The sequence below is a fragment of the Heteronotia binoei genome, chromosome 3 (genome assembly GCF_032191835.1).
Source record: "Heteronotia binoei isolate CCM8104 ecotype False Entrance Well chromosome 3, APGP_CSIRO_Hbin_v1, whole genome shotgun sequence".
NCBI classification, from domain to species: Eukaryota; Metazoa; Chordata; class Lepidosauria; order Squamata; family Gekkonidae; genus Heteronotia; species Heteronotia binoei.
The window spans coordinates 19,084,840-19,102,260 of NC_083225.1; the positions used below are offsets into that span (position 1 = coordinate 19,084,840).

At 44.9% G+C, this 17,421-nt stretch overlaps 1 protein-coding gene across 1 annotated transcript in view; it reads right to left on the minus strand.

The window, feature by feature from the left end:
- The window catches only part of OLFM4 (olfactomedin 4), a 33,095-nt gene that overhangs the window by 10,960 nt on the left and 4,714 nt on the right, over positions 1 to 17,421 (minus strand). The window contains exons 3-4 of the mRNA XM_060235224.1: positions 6,651 to 6,863; positions 4,310 to 4,460 (exon numbers count right to left, since the gene is read on the minus strand). Coding sequence (XP_060091207.1) covers positions 4,310 to 4,460; positions 6,651 to 6,863 — 364 coding nt within the window. The remainder of the gene's footprint in view (positions 1 to 4,309; positions 4,461 to 6,650; positions 6,864 to 17,421) is intronic.

Genomic DNA, 17,421 nt, shown 5'->3' on the forward strand with positions numbered 1-17,421 from the left:
CCTGTTAAGAAAAGCCTCCCAGAAGCTGAGAGAGAACGCTGAATAAAGCAACACCTGTGCCTGAAATGTGTGTGGAGGGGAGAACCACTTCACTGCTGACTGACCAGCTGAGGCCTGGGCCCCTTCTTCCCCAAAGCCCATGGAGGCCCTGAAGAAGATGACCAGAGGACAGCCAGGGGGTCCTCTTGCAAAGTCAAGGATGGTGCTGCGATGGATCACACCTCCACTGACAAGAGGGTTAGCAAATGAGGGTCATTGGACAGTGATGGTGGAGACTTCAAGCTGCTAGGATATGAGACCGACCTGCTGTGAATGGTGCCAAATGGCAGGTCCAGAAACCCAAGCCCCGCCCAGGGTGAGAACACAGAGGACTTTGTTTTATGTATTAATGAAGCCCAAGTTAAACACCTATATACGTGTGCAAGCAATGCTGGACTTGGGGTGCACCCAAGACCTCATTGCTCCTTCCATAGTCATGGGACTAGGAGTAAGCTTGATAGACCTCTCTGAGCCCAACTCCATACATTATGGCATCTATACTTTGAGAGGCCCTGTAGTCTGTTCTAAGAGGTAACTTAATCCCCATGTCTTCCATCTCTTAAAAGATATGAACATATGAAGCTGCCTTCTACTGAATCAGACCTTGAGTCCATCAAAGTCAGTATTGTCTGCTCAGACTGGCAGCGGCTCTCCAGGGTCTCAAGCTGAGGTTTTTCACGCCTATTTGCCTGGACCCTTTTTAGTTGGAGATGCCAGGGATTGAACCTGGGACCTTCTGCTTACCAAGCAGATGCTCTGCCACTGAGCCACCATCCCTCCCCTAGAGAAGCTTTTAAAACAGAAGTAATAACGTGAATTAGAAAATTAGAAAAACTCCTCAAAGAGTTGCCAAAATAAATTATAAACAACTCATCTTGGAACGGAAAATCCTGGATTCTATTGAGAGCTCCAAAATACAAAAATATCTACTCTTCATCAAACAAAAACACTGCATCAGCTCTCCTTGTTCTCTGAAATTACTTTCTTGGCTTCATCCATGTTTCCCAAGATACTAATGGGCACTTGTATACCAAGTCATCAGACAGCACTCAAATCTTTCATGACTATTACCAGTCCCTGTATACTTCTCAGAAACCTTCACCTCTCTCCAAATTTCTCACACACCACTCTCAAATTAACAAACTGTCTGAAGATTAACAAGATGTCTGAAGATGAACAAATTAGCAAACTGTCAGTTCCTTGATTTTCCATTTGAGCCTTCAGAAATTTTGGACACTATAAAACTGTCTTGTCCAACCTTTAACCAATGTCTGCAACGATGTACTTCGGAGCAGAATTCTACCTTTCACCTGGGATGAAGTCTCTATCAGAGTTCTCCCCAAGCCTGGCAAAGATCTCACTAATCCAGCTTCTTTTCAGCCCATTTCCTTATGAAACCAAGACTTCAAAATCTTTACAGCAGCATTAGCCAAGCACCTAAATTCTTTGATAACTAATTATATTCATGCAGACCAAACTGGATTACAGACATCTATAAAACCTTACATGTGCTTTCATCATGGGAATCTTCAAAGCAGGGGTCATTTTGTAGAAAAATAGGTGGTGGAGCTCATCCAGGGATTGTTATGCAGCTGCACCTACTGTTCAATGGACAAGGAGGTGGAACTCTCAGAAAGGTTCAGGAGCTGTGCTCCTGTGAGCTCCCACTGAATCTGAGGCCTGCTTCAAAGTCAGCTGCAGTTCTACTCTCCCTCAACATCAAGAAAGCTTTCGACTCTTTGGAGAGTTCATACTTGTTATCACTCTTAAGGCACATGGATTTTGGAACCACTGTCATCAAAGCTTATTACAACTATCTATTCCAACCCTTCAGCCCATGTTTCTATTAATGGTCTGACACGTTCAAGTTTCAGAAAGGCATGGTCCTTTAGTAGCCTGAGTCTGGCATGATGCAAACATTCATGGTATCACTTGTGGCTCCCATACTCTGAAACAAAGCCTGTTTGCTGACGACATGATGCTTTTATATTTCTAAGTCTGAAGAATCCCTTCCTTGACTGCAACATCTACTTTCAACCTTCAGTTCCATCTCGGAACTTTCAACCTTCCGTTCCATCAAATCAATCAATCCAAATCTAGTATTCTTCCACTCAATCTCTCTTCCACTTCAGCGTCATTCATCCGTCAGCATTATTCCTTTCAGTGGTCTGTGTCCTCCCTACTGTATCTCGGCATTCAAATCCTCACACACTCGTACAACTTCTAACACTTAATTATACAGCAAAATTCAAAGGGGCGTAACCAGCTTGTAAATTTGGAAGGAGGTGTTGCCCGTAAACAAAGTTAGACTGAGTCCCAACTAATGAATGATCATACTCGAAATTGGAGGAATTAGACGCAATTTTTTGTGTGAGAGTCGTGACTGAGGAAGGCGTGGCCGAAACCGGTCTCTTATAAGGAATTATTTCTTCTCCTTGGCTTATTTCTACATCATTGAAAACTACAAGTACAATAATTTGGACTGAACAGTATTTTATGCACTGAGACTTTTGGAAGGAATTTGGAAATTTGTGTGATAATGTGTCTTTAAAAGTGTAAATTTATTAAAATAGTTTGTGTGTACTACTCGGATTTTGTATTTTTTGCCATATTCTAACCAGGTATCCTCTGTACTCACTAATGACACAGGAGTGGGCATGTTTAGTTTATCTTACTGTTTAATCACAATTTAATTCACTTTGGTATAGTATATAATATTATTTTGCTTCCTAAACTTATAGACACGTTTTTGGTCCATATTTAAATTTTCAAATATATTGAAGCTTCAGTTCCAATATATTCTGTCCTCCTCCTACCTAATGGCTTTACAATTTTGGTTCTGTGTTGTAAGAGTGATCATTCTTTGTTTGTTCTTAGTTTGAATTTTCTGCTAAATCATATGCTATTTAACCCCACCTTAGATTACTACAAGGCAGCCCCGTGGCACAGAGTGGCAAAGCTGCAGTATTGCAGTCCAAGCTCTGCTCACAACCTGAGTTCGATGACGGCAGAAGCTGGGTTCAGGTAGCCAACTCAAGGCTGACTTGTCCTTCCATCCTTCCGAGGTCGGTATAATGAGTCCCCAGCTTGCTGGGGGGGAAGTGCAGATTACTGGGGAAAGCAATGGCAAACCACCCTGTAAAAAGTCTGCCATGAAAACGTCATGATGCGATGTCATCCCAGAGTCGGAAACCTTCCCTTTTTTAGATTACTTCCGTATACTTCACATCTCGTAAATTGTCTCCTAATGTGTATACATTTTCTTTTGCAATTTTATTCCTGATTACTTATTCTTTGTATTTGAATATTTATCGTTACATATCTCAAGTGATTTACTTGCTACTGTTCTTGTTCTGTATATATTTCACAACTTTTCAATACACTTTTCTGTCTTTAAACAAACAGTGACTGGACAAACACTTTGTCAAGGATGTTCTAGGTTGATCCTGCATTGAGCAACGGGTTGGATTAGATGGCCTACATGGTCTTTTCCAACTCTATGATTCTATGAAAGGGAGATTAGATAGATTCATGGAGGATAAGTCTATCAGTGGCTACTAGAGAGCCAGTTTGGTGTAGTGGTTAAGTGTGCGGACTCTTATCTGGGAGAACCGGATTTGATTCCCCACTCCTCCACTTGCACCTGCTGGAATAGCCTTGGGTCAGCCGTAGCTCTGGCAGAAGTTGTCCTTGAAAGGGCAGCTGCTGTGAGAGCCCTCTCCAGCCCCACCCACCTCACAGGATGACTGTTGTGGGGGAGAAAGGTAAAGGATATTGTGAGCCGCTCTGAGACTCTTTGGAGTGGAGGGTGGGATATAAATCCAATATCTTCTTCTTCTTCTACTAGCCATGCTGATTTAGGGGACCTGCCACATACAGAGGCACTAATCCTCTGGATTCCAGAGGTAGTAGACAACATCAGGGGAAGGCCTTGGCCTTCCTACCCTGTTGTTGGTTATCCAGAGGAACTGGTTGGCCACTGTGTGAGGCAGGATGCTGGACTAGATGCTACACTGGTCTGATCCTGCAGGGCTCTTCCGATGGTCCTATGATTTAAGCAGTCGTGGTTCCCTACTGGGGAGAAAGGGCAGGGTGTAAATGAATATGACACTTTCTGGAGGAAGGGGCAGATAAATGTGTATCACGTGTCTGGATTTCAGACTGTGCAAAGGAATTATCAGGAGGTCACACCATTACTTGCTATACACTCTAAGAAAGGCAATATAATCTTATGTACATTTTTAATTTCCCAAACAGGGTAAGTGCTTACCAGGTGGGAAGTGGGGAATGCTAGTATGGTTTCGGTCCTTTTCGCACTCCTTCAGTCTATTCTGGAGAGCCATGACTTCTCGACGGATTGCCAGGACGTTATTCTTGTCCAGGGATTCCAGCGCAGTCACTGTGAGGCTCAGATTCTTAATCTAGATAAAGGAAATGACATACAGGCAAGCCTGGGTTATGTTTAGGTTAGTTTTGCACACAAACATTGCTACAAACCTCCCCCCAGCGCCTGGACAGAAGAAATCAAACATGTCTTGGCAAAGGAGTGGGAGTCACTTCAAAGATCCCCTCACCCCTGGGGATGATGGCTGCCTTTACAGGGGTGAAAAGTTGTATGTACCTGAGGCACTGAGGGGGGTTGGTTCTAAAACACTGTCACGACATCAAACTTGTGGAACATTTGGGGTTTGTAAAGATGCTCCATCTATGCACAAAGATGTTTCTCAACATGTAATCTCTTGCCAAATTTGCCTAATGGGAAAGAAAAGCAAGGGGGGTGGGAAGCCACCTGGACTCTAAAACTTCTAGAAGCCCCTCCGATCCCTTGTCAGTGGTCTCAGTGGACTTCATTATGGACTTGCCTCCCAGCAAAGGGGAAACTGTGATCCTAGTAATCGTGGACATTTTCTCTATGCAAGCTCACTTCGTGCCATGTGTACATCTCCCTACCGCTTAAAAAGTAGCTAAACTGTTTACGCAGCATGTAGTGCGCTTGCATTATTTCCAAGACAAAATAATCTCGGACGAGGGCCCCCAATTTGTGGCTAAATTCTGGAGAGAGTTTATGAAATCATCTGGTAGGGAACAAGGGCTCAGTTTGGCTCACCATCCAGAGATGGACGGGCAGACAGACTGGACTAATCAAGTGTTAGACCTATTTCTCAGTTTCAATTACCAACAAGATGATTGGGGAGACTTTCTATCATATGCTGAGCACTGCTGGAAAAAGCTAAAATGGATTATAAACAACAAGCTGACAAGAAAAGCCCCCCCCCCGCCCCCGAAATTCAAGCCTGGAGACTCAGTTTATGTTTCCACAGAACTTGAGAGGGGAACAGCCAAGTAAAAAACTTGGCTGGAAGTATTTAGGACCCTTTAAAGTATGTTGTCTTATAAACAGTGTAACTGTTGAATTGGGTTCCCCCTAAAAATCTAAAACATGTACATTCTGTTCTTCATTTCAGCTTAAACAAGGAAAAACTCCTGGTCCAGATAAATGGCACCCTGAACCAGCCACTCTCCCCCCCCCCCCCCAGTCATGGTTGATGGACAATCACAATCAAGAAGTCAAGCAAACTGAAAATAGATGTCTTGTATGATTTAATTCAGTGAAAACCTCTAATGGTCATAGCAAATGGGTCCAAGCATCTATTGTAAATGCTAAAAAATTAGTTCAAGAGTTTCATAAACAGTACCCTGCCAAACTGGAGGGAATGTAATATTTGGGGGGCAGTATGTCAAGATCCATAGTATGAGTCCTCCTGTCGTATTATTTTTCTTCCTGCACCATTTTGCATACTGTCTGGCTATGGGTATATTACGACATTCTTGGAATGGTTGTTTTGGTTCTCACACTGAGGCTGTTGGTAACTGCCTGGGAATGTGGGGCCTCCCCATCTCTGCCTTTTACACCATCTGGAGATGGAGGCTGGGAGATAAGGAAATGAGAGCACTGTGAATTACTGTGTAAAGAATTCTGTCTTTGAAGTTCAGGGACGGGGGTGGGCATGCTTTCCTGACAATATATAATGCTGTCTCTAGATGTTAGTTTCATTCCTGGCAAGACCTCTGTATGAATGAATCTGAACTAGTAACATATCAATAAAGCTTCCCCTGAGCTTTCCTAAGTATTACTTGGCAGAACCTCACACTAACTTCTGTCTCATTGGGGAAGGACTGCGGCTCAGTGGAAGAGCCTCTGCTTTTCATGCTTTGCATGCAGAAGGTCCCAGGTTTAATCTCCAGCATCTCCATCTAAAAGGATCTGGCAGTAGGTGATTGGAAAGACCTCTGCCCAAGACCCTGGAGAGCCACTGCCAATCTGAGTAGACAATACTGACTTTGATGGACCAAGGTCTTGTTCAATATAAAGGCAGTTTCCATGTGTTCATGTGCTTCATTCTTGAAATCTCTGTCTCTCTCTTTGCCCTCTTCAGCCCTATTTCTATATAAGCGACAGCGTAAACTGGCTTGGACAGAAAGAACTAAATGAGAAGAGCTAAACTCTACCCTCCTGTTGCACATGAACAAAGCATAGGACAATCATGGGAAGCCATTCTCCTTGGGTCAAGTCAGAGATAATTGCGGGGTGGACAACGTTTTAACCATACCTCTACATGCAGCTGCTCAACAACCACATTGCTCCCAGTTAGCGTGCTCTTCAGCTGAGTGATCAGCTTTTCCATTTGAACGATTTCCATTTTCACCAGCTGAAAGTCCAGCTCAGTATAAGAAATGCTGGTCTTCTCCATGGCCTCAACCTTAAGACTTAGGTTCAGAATAGTTTGTTCATAGATTTCGATGGCTTTGGTGTACTGGCTGACCTATAAAAAACACAGATGAATTCATTCCATTTTAGCAAATGTATTTTTTTCATTTTCAAAAGTTTCTATTAGTTTCAGAAAAGCTTAGAAAATTGGGATCGGGGAGAAAAGGGGATAAAAGCACACTACATTCTGGCCTTGTTTTATATAAAATACTTTCCAAAAAACAAAAGGATAGTTCCACAATATTTTCTTAATATAAGTTGTCTCTTATTATTATTTCTTTTGTCTAAACCATATATAATCCATTTTAAAGTTTTATAATGTAACTCTTTAGCTATTTTCTAGTAATTTACCAATTTTATTCAAAATAAATTTGATAATTCCACTAAAGATAAATGTTATAATATAAGCACGGGGAAAAAAGGGGGGGGGGGAATCAGATCACACCAGAGAATCTTAAGAATCTTGAGTGTCCAACCAGGCAAACAACTTCATCCAATTTTTTCTTGCTTCTTCTTTAGATTTCCCAGCCATCAGCTGGGATAAAAAGTCAAGCTCTGCTGTCTCCAAAACTTTTCCCACCAAATCCATTTTCGTGGGAGAGCAAATGTATTTTAAGGTCCCTCATTAAAAAAAATAACTTCTGCCTCACTGTTTCTCACTATCTTGCCCTGATCAAACTATGATCTAAATGGGTACAACGGAGTGCAGTAGCTAACCTAGGACTATCTTTATTTTTAGACCCAGAATTCAGAGCCAAGATTACAGATAAATGGCACAGATAGAGCAAAATGTCTGCCAGACGGGTGACGTGTAATCTCTGATCACCTCTTTTTTTAAAGCAATTTTTAAAACTGAGTTCAACAAGAAAGTGTCTGTGTTCCAAAAGAACACCAAGTGTAGAGTTGCCAAGCAGTGTGGGAGGGTTGGGGGGAGGCAGCGTCCCAAAAGAAAAATTAAATAAAGAAAATAAGGTCTCGGCTACTTACCAGAAGTTCTGACCATAAAGTTCCTGGCAATTCCTAGAGCTACACTTTGTCACTTTTAAGTAGCTGTAGGAATCACCAGGAATTCTATGGTCAGAACTTCCTGTACATAGACGAGACCTTATTTTTATTTTTAATTTTTCTCCGTAGGATAATCACACACACACACACCAGTGAGCATCAGAAGGCAAAGACCGCAATTACCTAGAGGTTTCCTATCATAAATGGGGAAATGGGAACACTGACACAGAGTATTGTTATTCCAGTGTATTCCAGTGAATGGCAAAACTTCTGCAGAGTAGTGTTTCCAGTTGTGAGTAAGGGTCACGAAAAAGTACTTTTGACTAGGAACAACGGCGGGATACTAGGGATGCTTGAACACCCACACATTTTCTTGTATCCTGTTTGCTGGTTACTACTACTACTACTAATTTATTTATTTATTTATTTATTTTATACTCCTTCTTTGTTTCTGAGACTCAAGGTGGATTACATAGTGTAAATTAAATACAACCAACAGGATGAGACATCCAATAAACAACACAATAGGGCTTGGACTACAGAAATCTGGAAAAACAGATGAAAACAAAAAAAAATCTTAAACAGAGCTGAAACATTCAGGAGGCTTACTCCTTCCGGGCACTTCTGGCTCCAAGGATCACCGGTGTTGAATGTGCCGGCATGTTGGTTGAGGCGAAAGAGAGTTTGGCTATTTGGCTGGTGTACCGACCACCCTCTGCACCAGCCAATGCCCTGCCGGCCCTGGTGGAGGCTATAGCAGGCTGGGCGTTGAAGCTCTCTAGACTTCTGGTCCTGGGTGACTTCAATGTCTATGCCAATGACGTGGGCTCCACATTGGCGTCAGACATGGTGTCATCCATGGAGGCGCTAGGATTCTCTCAATATGTAACAACTCCCACCCATCAAGCCGGTCACATCCTGGATTTGATCTTTGTGACAGGAATGACAGTGCACCGAATTATTGCAGATGCAGTGCCATGGTCGGACCACTACGCCCTGAAGGCTCGTCTGAAGGTCCCGCTCCAACCCTGCTTGGGTGGTGAGCGTATTTTTGCTCGCCCGTGGAGCCAAATGGACCCTATGTGGTTTCAAATGGCACTTTGGGATCCTTGGCCCCCTGGCAATTCCCTAGATGAGCTAGTGGAAACCTGGAAAAACAAGCTCACCACGGCCATCGATGAAATTGCACCCAGGCGCCCTCTGCGCCCCTGTACAAAGCTGGCACCCTGGTATACGCCAAGGCTATGGCAAATGAAATGGAGGCTCAGATGACTAGAGAGGCTGTGACGATGAGCCCGTGATGAAGTGACACGATCAACTTATAGGGTATTTATGAGAACCTATGAGATGGCGGTCAAGGCCGCTAAAAAAGTATACTTTACGGCCATGATCGCGTCTGCGAACTCGTGCCCAGCACAATTATTTTGAACAATTCGGTCTCTAACTACCCTATCGATGGGTATACCAAATGCTAGGGAATTGGATATCGGCTGCGACACTTTTGCGAGCTTCTTCGCAGATAAAGGCCTGTTGTTCCGCCACGACCTCCCAGTCACTTTAGAAACAGTAACAGAACTCGAGGGTCCGAGCATGTCTTCTAGTCCAGTTTTGGATTCTTTCACTCCACTCAGCCTGGAGGAAGATGACAGAATACTCTCTACTGTACGCCCAACTACCTGTAGGCTGGACCTGTGCCCCTTTGGCTAATAAAAGCTGGTCGTGAGGGGCTACAGGCTTCCCTAAGGGAAATTGTCAACCTTGAGGGAACCTTTCCCCGGCCTCTTAAGGAGGCTGTGGTTCGTCCCCTTCTTAATAAGCCATCTTTGGACTCAGCTGAATTGGCAAACTATCGGCCGGTGTCCAACTTGCCGTTTTTAGGCAAGATTATTGAAAGGGCTATGGCATGCAGCTTCAGAGTTTTCTGGATGATGCTTCCGTGCTAAGCCCACATCAATCCAGTTTTCTTCTGGGTCATGGGACGGAGACGATACTGGTTGCCCTCACAGATGACCTCCAGAGACACCTGGATAGAGGTGGCTCAGCAGTGCTGATGTTATTAGACCTGTCGGCAGCATTTGACATGGTTGATCATCAGTTACTGACCTGTCGCCTCGCTGGAATCCAGAGGTTAGCCTCGCAGTGGCTTTCCTCCTTTCTCCAGGGTTGGGGACAGGGTGGCACTAGGGGAAGAACTATCCCGGTGACACCCACTTATTTGCAAAGTGCCACAGGGAGCGGTTCTTTCTTCGATGTTATTTAACATCTACATGCGCCCCCTCGCCTAGAGGCATGGGCTGGGTTGTCACCAGTACACTGATGACACCCAACTCTACCTGTTGATGGGTGGCCAGTCCAATTCCACCCTAGAAGATCTGTCCACAGCATTGCAAGCCGTGCCGGGGCAGTTCAGGCTGAGTGGACTGAAATTAAATCTGACGAAGACGGAGGTCCTATACCTAAGTCGCCAGGTCTGGGACCAGAGGTCCGTTTACCGACCTTTGATGGGGTGCAGCTTATGCCAGCACCCATGGTTAAAAGCTTAAGAATGCTCTTGGATGCCTCCTTAATGATGGAGGCCCAAGTAGCCGCCACTGCCAGGTCAGCTTTTTACCATCTGCGGACGGTAAGACAGTGGGTTCCCTTTCTTGATCGTGATGACTTAGCTACGGTAATCTCAAGATTAGATTACTGCAATGCCCTCTACATGGTACTGCCCTTGTCCCACATCCGGTGACTTCAGCTAGTGCGGAATGCTGCAGCCAGGTTGTTAATGGGAGTTCCTTTACGGGAGCACATCCAGCCTGTGCTGAAAGTGCTGCACTGGCTACCGATAGTGTACCGGATTTGCTTCAAGGTGCTGGTTATTACCTTTAAAGCCCTATATGGCCAGGGTCCTGCATACCTTAGAGGCCCCAGCGAGCCCCAGCGAGCACTCTGGTCCAGAACCCAAAACCGATTGATGGTCCCCAGCATCAAAGAAGCTAGGCTTGCGTCAACAAGAGCCAGGGCCTTTTCCATTGCTGCTCCCAGCTGGTGGAATGAGTTGCCGGAGGAGGTGAGGGCCCTGCGAGAGCTCACACCGATCTGCAGGGCCTGCAAAACGGCACTCTTCCACCACGCTTTTTCATAATTACAGCAATGGATTGGGCCCAGAAACACCACCAGTGGCTTGCCTGGGACCTCCAGAAGTTAATCGACCAGTCTGATTACCACCGCTAATATCTTGTTGTCTGGATACATCAAATTATCACCAGATGTTTTAAATGTTTTAACGTTTTTATATTTAATGTTGTTTGTATTTACTGTTCAATGGTCGGGCATGCTGTTGCTGACCCTTGTGTAATCAGCCGTCCTGAGCCTGCCTTGGCGGGGAGGGCGGGATATAAAGTAAATAAATAAATAAACTTTCTGAACATTTCGTTACAGTAAAGTCCTATGTCCTGTGCAAAAAAGCCCTTTTGGATAATTTTATTTTGCATAGTTTTTTGGGAAACTGGAAAAGTGGGAGCTTTTTGAACCTAGTGTTGAAGGCTAAGACGAATAGATTTAAGGGCAGCTTCTATCCAAGTGCTGTGGTTAGGCTAAATGCAGGGTTATGAATGGTTATTTTGTTTGAGATGTAGGCTAAATGTAGGGTCATGAATGGTTATTTGTTTTAGATGTATTTTAATGGTCTATGTATATGTCCTTTTTTTTTAGTGTTGATGTGTTGGATGTTTGTGGAAGAGCACCTCATTTCGTTGCTCTCATTTTCCTTTTCTGAGAACAATGACAATAAATTTATCTTATCTTATCTTAGTCAAGGCCATCCCGTCATCAAGGCCACAACAGAGAATGGATGCTTATCAATTTTGCCCAGTCGCAGAACCTGCTGGGATGAGTGAAGTCATTATGGCAGAGCACAGAGAAGCAATCCCATGCATAAAAGGGGCCATGGCCACGAAGGGCTTTGTCTGTGATAGTCAATACCTTGAATTTAGCCCAGTATTGATGGGCAGCCAGTGGAAAGATTGCAAAATGGGAGCTATGTGCATGTTCTGTCTAGGTCATGATAATAACCCAGCCACGGTAATTTGAACCAACGGAAGTCTCTAAACTGACTTCAAGGGGAGTCCTACGCAGAGCACATTACAGTCTAATCTCAATGTTACCACAGTGTGGATTCAAGCTGCCGGACTAGCTGAGTCAAGGTACGGGGCTATCTTGCAGGCTAGACTGAGTTGGAAGAAAGTATTTTTTGCAATTGCATTAGCTCGCTTCACCAACGGTAATGCCAGATCCTATATAACCCTAAGTGTTAGCTGAACCCCATCAAAAGAGGGAAGCACAAGGTCCTTCAAGACACCTGCTTTCCCAGCCAGCATCATTTCAGTCTTGTCTGAGTTTAGTTCCAATCTATTTGCTTTCAGTCACTCAATTCCAGCAGTCAGGCAGTGCCTCAGGATCTCTATTGAATCACCTGGGGATTTTAATAGAGAGATGTCACCTGCATGTTGATGACATCCAGTTCCAAAGCTACAAATGATTTCTCCTAAAGGGTTTACACAAAGGTTGAATAACATGGCAGATAAGATTGCACCCTGAAGAGCTCCACACCCTGAAGAGCTCCCTAACTAAAGATAGCCCATCTCCAATAGCAACCCTTCAAGTCTATTTTATAAGAGTTATTTAAACCAATCAAAGGCACTTCTCCCGGTCCCTACTGCTGCCTCCAAAGAGGTTGGTATGGTCAAAAACTGTCAAAAACCGCAGACAGATCCAAGAGGAGCGACAGAGAAGCATGACCTTTGTTTTCATTCAGGTGGCAGTCATCAATTAAAGCCACTAGAGCTGCTCCTGTCCTGCAGCCTGGACTGAAACCATACAGGAAAGGGTCTAGAGCCCACATAGACTTGGAGTTGGTCCACTACTGCTCTGTCATTTTGCCTAGAAATCTTTTTTTCCCAACTGCCTTCAGTTCTTTGGGAAAAAATCACCAGGGATCCTCAGTCACGGGTGTGGTTTTTTGACAATATCAGTGAAGCGGAGTAAGGAGAGTAGCAAATGAAGCTTTAAAATAGGAGTCCCCAAGCTTTTTGAACCTGCAGGCACCCTTAAAATTCTCACACAGGGTGGTGGGTGCAACCACCAATTGGCTGCCACAGGAGGCAAAGCCAGCCACAAAATGTCAGGGTGTAAGGTCATACATAGCTAATAGTCACCCTTCAACACTTCAAGCAGAATCTCTGTACATCAGGATGCCTTTCTAAATAAACTTATTATTTCCAGATGCTTTCTCGCAGACAAAGTTTACCATCAGTCGCATAGTGAAGACCGTTGTGCTGCGGCGGCAGCTGATGCTGAAGCAACTTTTTAAACACTCTGCACAGCCAGTCAAGCCCCCAGTGGCCAATTAGAAGCCCTGCTAGGCAAAAACCCCACATAGCCCTGCCCACTTTCTAAAAACGCTTGGGGGTGCCCTGGGCACCATGTTGTGGATGCCTGCTTTTATCCCACAGCAGTAAAACATCTGTCAGCCTTTTCTAAATAGACTCGCCAGTCCTGTCCCCATAGCTCTCTCTGCTTTTGCTCACTCTCACAGAGGGAGGATTTGGTTTAGTCTGGACATTGCTCTGTTCCACCGTCCTCCACTTGCAGTGCCCACCAACTGCATTCAGAGAGGCAAATGAGAACAATATTCTTTGAAGTCAACAGACTCATAATTTAAGAACATAAGAGAAGCCATGTTGGATCAGGCCAATGGCCCACCCAGTCCAACATTCTGTATCACACAGTGGCCAAAAAATTATATATATGTGTGTGTGTGTGTGTGTGTGTGTGTGCGCGTGTGTGTGTGTGTGTGTGTGTGTGCGCATGTGTGTGTGTGTGTATACATATATATACACACTGTGGCTAATAGCCACTGATGGACGTCTGCTCCATATTTTTATCTAACCCCCTCTTGAAGGTGGCTATGCTTGTAGCCGCCACTACCTCCTGTGGCAGTGAATTCCACATGTTAATCACCCTTTGGGTGAAGAAGTACTTCCTTTTATCCATTCTAACTCGACTGCTCAGCAATTTCATTGAATGCCCACAAGTTCTTGTATTGTGAGAAAGGGAGAAAAGGACTTCTTTCTCTGCTTTCTCCATCCCATGTATAATCTTGTAAACCAACATGGCTTCTCTTATGTTCTTATGAGACACAGAGTGTTGGACTGGATGGGCCATTGGCCTGATCCAACATGACTTCTCTTATGTTCTTATGAGACACAGAGTGTTGGACTGGATGGGCCATTGGCCTGATCCAACATGGCTTCTCTTATGTTCTTATGAGACACAGAGTGTTGGACTGGATGGGCCATTGGCCTGATCCAACATGGCTTCTCTTTTGTTCTTATGAGACATAGTGTGTTGGACTGGATGGCCCATTGGCCTGATCCAATATGGCTTCTCTTATGTGACACAGAGTGTTGGACTGGATGGGTCCTCAGCCTGGTACAACATGGCTTCTCTTATGTTCTTATGTGACACAGAGTGTTGGACTGGGTGGGCCATTGGCCTGATCCAACATGGCTTCTCTTATGTTTTTATGTTTTTAAGTGGTAGCAAAATCAAATAGCTACCAGTAGGGAAGTGGTAGCAAAATCTTTTGCTGCATCCCACCTGTGTTTCCTGACATCTGACCATGGAAGCACGCAAGCAAGGCAGATTGGCAGTGTGAATCCACCAATACACTCTAGGTGCTCACTGGTATTCTTTTTTAAAAAAAAATCACTGCCACAAAACACATGAGCGCATGGCCACTAAAAAAGTAAGGGGAAAAAAGGAACCCAAATTGTGCTAAGGGGAAGGCATGCAAGAATTGTGTGAGTGCACCAAAGCACCCCCATGTGATATGGGAGTGCCTCAGATGGGAGTATAAGAAGAAGAAGACTGCAGATTTATACCCCGCCCTTCTCTCTGAATCAGAGACTCAGAGCAGCTTACAACAGGATTTCGGGTTGCCATGTCCAATTCAAGAAATATCTGGGGACTTTGGGGGTGGAGCCAGGAGACATTAGGGGTGGAGCCAAGATCAAGGCTGTGACAAGCATAATTGAACTCCAAAGGGAGTTCGGACCATCAAATTTAAAGGGACGGCACACCTTTGCAATTCCTTCCTTCCATAGGAAATAATGAAGGATAGGGACACCTTCTTTTAAGGCTCATAAAATTCGACCCGCTGGTCCAATCTTTTTGAAATTTGGGAGGTAGTTTGGGAAGAGGCACTAAATGTTATACTGAAATGTGGTGCCTCTACTCCAAAAAACAGCCCCCTCAGAGCCCCAGATACCCGTGGATCAATTCTCTATGATTTTCTATGGGAATAAATCTCCATAGGGAATAACAGAGTTCCCAGCAGACATTTCCCTCCCCTCCCCCCGCTTTCTGATGACCCTGAAGCGGGGGGAGGGTCTCCAAACCGAGGGATCTCCTGCCCCCACCTGGGGATTGGCAACCCTAACAGGATTAGTCCACTCCATTTTGGGGTGCAGCGATCTAAGGCGCTTCTCCCGTGCATGGAGCTGCCTGCCTGTACCCAACCATAGAGAGCAATCCTGTCCCCCCTCAATCTCCACTTCTTCAGATTGAACATTCCCAAGTCCCTCAGCTTTTCCTCACAGGGCTTGGTCTCCAGGCCCCTGATCATCCTCGTTGCTCTCCTCTGCACACGCTCCATTCTGGCCTACAGAACTGAACACAGTACTCCCTTGATGGCGGCTGGGTTCCCTTCCCTCTCTGCCAGCCAATTCCTTTGTGAGCTCAGGTCTAAATCCTGCAAGCTGCTATCTGAAGTTTGGGAAGGCCCTGACAACAAAGTGAGTATGAAGTACGCAACAAAGTGAGCATCGAAACAGCCCTCTGGCTTGTTTCTGGCATCCTGAGACTCCGAAAGACATAGGAGCTAGAAATCAGAGAACCAAAAGAGACTAAAAATGGAGAAATGCTGGGTGTTGGCTGCATGCAGCCAATGGCAGGCAGGCTGCTTCAGCAACTGTTGTGTATCAGGGCTCTGGAAGGACTACCAAAGTACATGCATTTGGTTGTAATAAGGGCATGTGTTTATTGAAAGAACTGCATGATAGCTTAATGTGCTTTTAATGTATGCTGTACATCACCCAGAGTCTGGTGCAAGCTGGGATAGAGTGATTAATCAAGCCTAATAAATCATCATCACCGCCGCCGCCGCCACCACCATCAACCAGGGGCCCAAATCACCAGGTATTTCCCAAGGAAGAGCTGAGCCTCCCAGGAGGCAAATTTTGAAGGAAGAAATAAGAGAAGCTGTTTTTCAAGTTTCCCTCTCACCCTTAAGTTCAGAGCCAACAGAAGTTTCCCTCTCACCCTTAAGTTCAGAGCCAACAGAACTGTGAAGGGGGCGTGAAATATCAACAGGGGAGGGAACAAACATGAAATAAACTGCAGCTGGGGAGAGGAAATGGGCGGAGGTTTCAGACTTTTGAACTGGTTCCTCTTGCTTTGTCCCTTTGATTGGCAGCAAATGCAAGGGAGCTATTTACCTGTATGCCATGGAAAGTTTCTACCCTGCCTTTCCATACCTTAAGCCTCCATTAAAGAGACACAACATTTTTTCCCCCCTGTCAAGTTGGCAGCCCTCAGTAGAAGAACCCTCCTCATCTCTTGATAGCGCCTGACACCAGGCCTGAAGAAAGACTTGCTGATGTTGAGACTGAAGGGATCAGACCGGTCAGCCTGGCAGCTTCCGCACACATAAAGATGATTCAGGTAGGTGAGATAAAATGGAAGTTTCCTTTGCTAATCTTGCTCAGCTTGGTTTGGGTAACAATAAACTGAGGGGCTCATGAATCCACCTTGACACGTCAATAGGCGGAGGGTGCCAGTCTCCCAGTGGAGCTGAAGATCACCCCGAATCACAACTGGTCTCTAGACGACAGAGATCTGTTTCCCTTGAGGAAACAGGCCGCTTTGGAGGGTATATTCTATGGCATTTATACCCCACTGAGCTGCTTCCTCTTCCCAAACCCTCCCCAGACTCCATCCCCAAATCTCCTTTCCAATTAGTAAGGTGAAGTGAACCTCGGCTCCCCAGGAGAGCCTAACAAACTTCACTTGAGATGATTGGAGCACCTGAGGAGGCAGGTGAGGAAGAGGGCCCCTCCCCATCTCAGTTGCCCTTTTTCTCTAAGGAGAGAGCTTCCCGTGTTTGCTCGGTATATATCAAAGAAAATTATTTAAACAACAACAAAAATGTTTCCTTCACCATCTCCTTCTTGTCGCTGTTGTGTGTGCTTTATCTCTTCCCAATTATATCGTGGGAATGTTTATGAATATTTATGGCCAGAATTTATAATTTAGCACTCTGTCTTTGGCTCTGATTAATTCAAGGACACTTCATTTGTTAAGATGGCCTGCTTCCTAGAGCAGTCATAGCCTTTCTCCTGGACAGCTAATTGAAATCCTGCATATTTTTCACCAAGCAGCTCTGGCTTTTGACTGTGCCAAAGCCTTTTTCGGTTTCCCTGAGATAACAGAGGTTGTGGGTTATTTATCAGTTTTACAAGAGAAATGGGAGCTGAATTTCTCCAACAAAGAACCGAAGCAAA